This window comes from Botryllus schlosseri, chromosome 14, assembly GCF_051294905.1.
Source record: "Botryllus schlosseri isolate E-star chromosome 14, Bs_hap1, whole genome shotgun sequence".
NCBI classification, from domain to species: Eukaryota; Metazoa; Chordata; class Ascidiacea; order Stolidobranchia; family Styelidae; genus Botryllus; species Botryllus schlosseri.
In genome coordinates, this window is record NC_137249.1 from 1,472,494 (window position 1) to 1,479,225 (window position 6,732).

Sequence of the window (6,732 nt, forward strand, 5' to 3'; positions counted from 1 at the left end):
CATCCTCAAGATTACCGGACCACGACTGACCTATCGATCTCGCTTCCCATGACATGCCGCCCTATTTCTTGTCGTATTCTTTTTCTATACTATCTTCTTTACTTTCATTTACTGTGCATGCCTCCTCTTTACATCGCCTAGGCCAAGGTGGGTGTCAGATTCCATAGACTACTCCTTGTCGCTTCGACATCTTCCTGTCTTTTCATTGTATCGCATTTTTGTGGTGTATTGAACTGATAAAATTGCTAATAAACCAATGATGATGATGATGAATAAAACGCTGCATTGTTTTTGAAAATCAACAATAACGGATAAGTTCTAAGTGATTACCGGGATAGGAGCGTCCGAATTCGATACTGAAAAAGTACGCCGGTGAAGTAGCCCTGCTCCACGCCCCGATGGGTGTCTGATTGAAAGACACCACGTCAAGTCGTTCCCGCGCCTTCTTTTCATTATATCGCGGATTTGTGTTTTGATTGCATTCGGATGACTGACTGAATGAACAAACGGCACGAGAACAAAACAAGACCAACGACCTTTCTCCGAATTATAAATGAATTATTAGGCAGTACAGCCGCGAGAAACACATATCTTGAACCGCAAATCCGGCATCTATTCACTAGCTGAGTTGGAAAACTAGAAAACTCTCAGCATTTCCAAACTGGATTAGAATTAGAATTCGCAAAAGAAATACAACAAAAATCAAGCAGCTTTCGCATCAGATCAGACTTCATTGTAATAAGCATTATAATTAGCATTTTCGTGCAAACCAGAAATTACATTAGAATTAAAATGAGAACATAGGAACATTTCACAAATTAGATTAGAATTGAATTGCTGGAATTTGGCAATAATATGACTACTAATCGTCCAATTTGTTCACTAGCAGATCTGAATTTGATAGCACTTCAATTTCAAATACGCATAAAAATAGAAGTTCGCCCGCCATTCCAAGTCTTTCACAAGCGGCCGAGTCCCGTTCGTAGTCCGAGAGAGCTCTTACAGACGAGGCGGTGGGCGTGATCTATCACGCGCCTGCGTCTTCATCGAAATGCGTAGCTAGGAGCTGAAGTGCACGTGCTCTATGTGAAATTGAGTTCTTTGTGTCTGGTGTCATCTCGGCAAACCTGCCAGAAACGAGAAGCGATCTGGTTCAGTTGCCGAAAACCAGGGTTGTATGTAACCGGGGCAGAAGTCGATTTTACTCCCGAAATTTTGACTCGAGTCAACTTCCGAGTCATAGTGGTCCCGAGTATTTAGATCTTTGTCAAATGGAAGTTGCACGATAAAGGGAATGTGGTCATCAAAAAGTAGACATCTTTGGTACTCAGGTAAATAATCCCGTTTGCGCAAAAAATTATCCAGACGATAGATTTGGAGTCATCAGAAGGGGGCGCTCACACTTTCATCAGTGTGCCTTGGAGTCGACCTTTATCAAAATACATCAGCCCAAGCTTTGTCCACAGATGGAGTTTGCGTACCATCGTAAATAGTACATTGAATGCTCTCGAATTTGAAATTTCATTCCATGATGGTCACGTCATATTTTGTGACAAGATTGTTGATATACAATGTTCTTTCCAATTCTCTACTAGTTGCAGACGATTACCCCTGACGAGTGTCAGCCAAAAATATTCGGGTTCATTTAAATATGACTATACTATTAACTTAGATGTAGAAGTAAAGTCATAAAATTCTTCCCAAGCACAGCTAGAGAATTTCCTAGTAAGCAGAAAGATAAATATTCAATGCGTAAAAACATAACCACTTGTTCCAGTAACTAGCAAGTACGTAAAAGCTTCCGAATACAGCAATAACACAGAAATACTTCTCAACCGACCACCTGTTAGTAAATATCAATTGAAGTGCTTCATTTATGTGCCTTGTAGTCGACTTTTATCAAAATTCACTAGTTTGTAGCAACAAGAGTTCATGTATGATCTAAAAATGGTACTTTAAGCTTATAAGATCTCTTCACCCCGACAATTTGAAATGTCATGCCATATTTTGCGATATGAATGTTGATATATGATGTTCTTTCCCATTCTCTACTAGTTTCCGACGATTACCCCTGACTAGTGTCAGCCGATAATATTCGGTTTCAATTCACCATGAATATACCATTCAATTGTATATTGAAGTTCTGTACAGTCCATGAATCTCTCCAATTCACAATAAAAATCTGTCAACATACGTTTCTTCGTGTCCGAGCGGCTGAAATACAGGATCCCATCCAAAATCTCGTTTCCCTCTTGGTTCAACTATGGTGCCCTAAAAGTAACGAGTGCATTAGAATTGTTAAAATTTTGATTTTTTCCGGATTCCGTGGATTCACCGATTAAATTGTTAGATTGCAAACGCACAGGAGTTTGAAAACTTTGAATTTAGCATAAAACAAAATTGAAAATTTATTTTCAAATTCTACTGTCTACCCCATGAAACTACCGAGTAGTCTGCAAAAACGATCCCGAACAAATTTGACTCAACCTTGTTGGGTTACATAATTCAAGCCGACACACCAAATTTGGCTCAATTCCCACCAGTGGCCGCATTGCTACAGGAGAAGAAAGTTTCTATTTATTAAATAAAAATAAATAACAAAAAATTTGAATATTTTCTGTTCACCCCATTAGAGTGTTAGGATGTCTATGGAAACGATGTTCACCAAATTTGGTTCAATTCCAAACAGTGGAAGCGGAGTTATTGCCGTCGAAAAATTTGGATTTGAATAAAATAGTATTTACGGTGAGCAACGCTATAATAAATAATTAAAGAATTGGTCACCGTAAATACTATTTTTCCATAATCCAAATTTTTCGACGGCAATAACTCCGCTGCCACTGGTCCAAATTGAACCAAATTTGGTGAACATCGTTTCTATAGACAACCTAACACTCTAATGGGGTGAACAGAAAATTTTCAAATTTTTTGTTATTTATTTTTATATAATAAATAGAAACTTTCTTCTCCTGTAGCAATGCGGCTACTGGTGGGAATTGAACCAAATTTGGTGTGTGGGCTTAAATTAGGTAACCTGACAATTTTATCAAGTAGCCAGTACGATTTGAGAAAAAATTCATTTTTGAAGAACCCTAGTGATGCGCCCACAGCAGTGTTAGACTTCACTTAGAGTCAAATACCCAATTCATAGTTGAATCAGTCAGGTAATCAATTCCCAGCTCTAATCCCTCTGCTTGCTTGCCGAGCAGTTTGAAGCTAGCTACTGTTCAACTTTCTGCCATTCCTACTGGTCGTGATACTTACTTCACAGTTCCCCGTGAATAGCATAACTGGATCCTCTGGATTTCCAGATGCGTTATAAGCGAATGTGCATCTAGCGTAGCCTGTCTTGTCATCCCACCCAGCAAGCATTTTATGCAGACCTTCGGGTTTGAGTTCTTGCAGAAACCATTTTCTGAAAAAAAAATTCCTGAATGCTTTATCACTGAAATCAATGCAGTTATTGGTACAGAATAAATCTACAAGTGGTCATTAACGACGTTTGGAGTAGTTTTGCCCACTTCCACCAAAATAGTTTTTAGCCCAAACTACATGTACCTGAGTAAAAATTTGCAACTCTACTTCTACTTGGTACATGCTGTGACTACCTTGACAACCTCTGCGAAAATCAAGCAGAATTAAATAATCAAGTTGGCTCTCTTTACAAGATAAGTTACTTCTGCAGTTTTTAAGCCTAGAACTGGCTGCCTGGCATAACATATGGCAAAATTAGCTATTTTATACCAAAGGGTATAGGAGCCCAAATTCATGTAGATGCTGGGTGCCATATTTTGAGATTCGAAAAAGAGGTCACTTTTTATAAATCACAGCATTTTTAATGTCGGACGAGAAAACAGGTAACGGATGTTGACTGAATATAGGTCATTTTTCCAACTCAACTCGAATTACCAAAAAGGTGAACATTTGGGCGTCTTCGGAGGACGTACGGTAATCCTATGATAGAAGTATTTTATTTCATATTCGGCGGCAGGGTTGTAATGACTCGACTTGTGCGTCACGATTTTCCAATGACTTCACTCGAGTCAATCTATGTATTGACACGATGGGAATCGAGCAAATGCGCATGACTCGAACCCATATGACTCGAGACTCAGATGGCCAAGACCGACATTTCATTGTAATTTCGAAGAATAGTATTAGTAACCACACTATCGGGATTTCGTCTATTGGCACTGGTACTTGAAAATGCGACCAGAAACTCCTAAAGGCGAGGAAAATTAGTACCGGTATATTACAAATCCGAATCATTCGATATCACCAGAGTTATAAAAAGTGGGTTTAACAAAACTTTAATTGGAAACTGAGCAGTCAGCACAATGACTTGGACTCGGACTCGAGTCATAATACCATGACTCGGACTCAACGTTCTGCTCGATGACTTGGACTTGACTCGGTACTGAATTGTAAATGACTCGAGTCAATACTATGAAAGTGGGATTGTCTTGTGACTTAAAGGCTTGTGACTCATTGCAACCCTGTTCGGTGCCACAAACCTGACCATTTTGTGAAATTCAATTTTTTTTACTCAGCCCTGAATTCAGACGTCTAAAAAGATTCGTATTACAAAATTACGTACATGTAAGGACCTGGAAGACCGTTCATCGCATTAAAACATAGACAGGTGTCCTCAACGATGACGGGACTTTTCAATCTCCTAGCCGCTTCTTTGCACTTTTCACGGGACACATCATCTGCTGTCCCTTGATACTCAGGCACTGGAAAATACAAATATGGAGGTGCAGAACTTAAATATAAAATTGAATGATACATTCATGTTGAATTAAACCCGGGAGACACTCGTTAGTGGTGATTGTCAGCAACTACTAGAGAATTGTTATCATGATTTGAAATGGAAATAAAAGAAAAGAATGGAAATAATTCATGATAAACATGAATCTGAGTGACTCAAATCAATTCATCACAATCGATAGGCATTTTATCAGCAATCCGCCAATATAGGTAGGTTCTACACCAATACCAATAAAACCATTACCGAAAATGCCAATACTGAGAATGGTCATTACCGAGAATGGCAAATGCCAAGAATCTAACATACGGTACTGGGACGGACGTTGTCCTGGTGTTTATACCGAAATACATTGTTCACGCCATTTTAATATTTGATCAATGGGGAGTCTTGCGAAACATTACTCAATTCCATGAAGCGAAAACCCGATAAGGCATTCGTGATACGTTGTGTGAAATAGAGATAAGAAATAAATCTTTCAATCTCTCGTAGCTATAACATATTATGCGTGCAATACAACGTATACACATTCAATTCGCTTCAATTCAATCATGATCGGAAAGATATTACGTCGTCGTACGTTGATTCAATAAATTTACAAGTAGTGGAGACAGAAACAAAAGAAGTTGTCCGTGTGATCGTCGAATACGCGTGTGCTATAGACAGGCTTCATGGTAAGTCAGCCAACGAGCCGTCCACAGGCGTGGACGCTGGTCCGTCGAAGAGAAGGTATACGCAACGAATGGTAAACGTAACCTTCTGGAGTCAGATTACACAAGTATAACATCATACAACATTCGCTCTGCATTAAATGGTTCATGGCCAATGGCCATTCTCGGTAATGGTTTTCTCAGTATTGACCGGACACCGCCAATATAGGCTATATATTATAACAATCACAGAAAACTTTTGAAAATCGCACTACTTCGTGACGACAGTAACGGTAATCATTCCTAACGGGTGTATCTATCTGGTCACCGAGTGAGATAGTGTAATGGTAATGGTGAGGCGTCCAGCTTCTTGATCGGCAGGTCAAGGGTCCGATCCCTAGCTGGCTTTTTGGTAAGAAATTACCCGAGAATGACAGAAATGTTTTAGGATACTTAGCTACTCTGCCATATGACTCTGAGTACGGTAATTTTTCAAATCACTCGTATTCAAGCTGTACTCAACAAAGTTTTGGTCTACTTTTGGATGAATCTACTTCTAAACATTCGAGTAAGATTAATGAAACTTCTACAAAACTCGATACTAACTGTCGTTTAGGCACAACTTCAGTATTTTCTGCCCGGGGGCTATAGACAGGGTTATAGCTTCGATACGAAGCTGGTTCAGAGTATATGACTTACGATCAACTGCTTTATGTACAAGCTGGATGCTTTTGTTGCCCTTCAACATCGCCGCAACCTCTTCAAGCTTTTTTTTATTTCCAGTCACAAACGTGATTGTTTTTTTACCGTTCATTATTGCCGTACCATAAAATCTAATGTTTTGATATTCGCGCCGATCTTAGATGTGAATTGAGTATCGTAGGGAGCACAGTTGGCGATCACGTGAAACATATACGGGGTTTCATCTTGCCAGGGATTAAAACACTAATCGTCAGATTAGGCCTATAAGTACAGATAACTACGGTAAACCGGTTTACCTTAGTTATCTATAATATTAGGTTGCCATACGTCCGGAATATCACCGTTCAAACTGCGTCCGGGAGGTAATTCTAAAATATGCATAAATGTCCGGATTTGAAGGCTTGAAATAGCATCTATTTTTCCGTAAATCAACAAAAACGATATTATTTTTGGGGAGATTTACACCACTTGAAATTTTTCTTCGCGCTGCGCGCGATTTAGGGTTACATTCGTTGATCCTGCAATGTGAACTACCGCCCTTACAAAACATACAATCATAAATAAACAATTTAACCATCATTTACTGAAATAAGTCTACTTGTAATCGCAATT

General features: G+C 39.1%; 1 protein-coding gene across 1 annotated transcript; it reads right to left on the bottom strand.

Annotated features, from left to right (window-relative positions):
- Positions 1 to 534: 534 nt before the first annotated feature.
- LOC145455625 (inosine triphosphate pyrophosphatase-like) lies at positions 535 to 6,404 on the bottom strand. Its single transcript, XM_080333606.1, has 5 exons — positions 6,118 to 6,404; positions 4,598 to 4,736; positions 3,265 to 3,415; positions 2,195 to 2,271; positions 535 to 1,127 (listed from the first exon to the last, which is right to left on the bottom strand). Exons 1-5 carry the CDS (start codon positions 6,230 to 6,232, stop codon positions 1,028 to 1,030), a joined length of 582 nt encoding a protein of 193 aa, XP_080189732.1. The 5' UTR covers positions 6,233 to 6,404; the 3' UTR covers positions 535 to 1,027.
- Between the last annotated feature and the right edge of the window lie 328 nt (positions 6,405 to 6,732).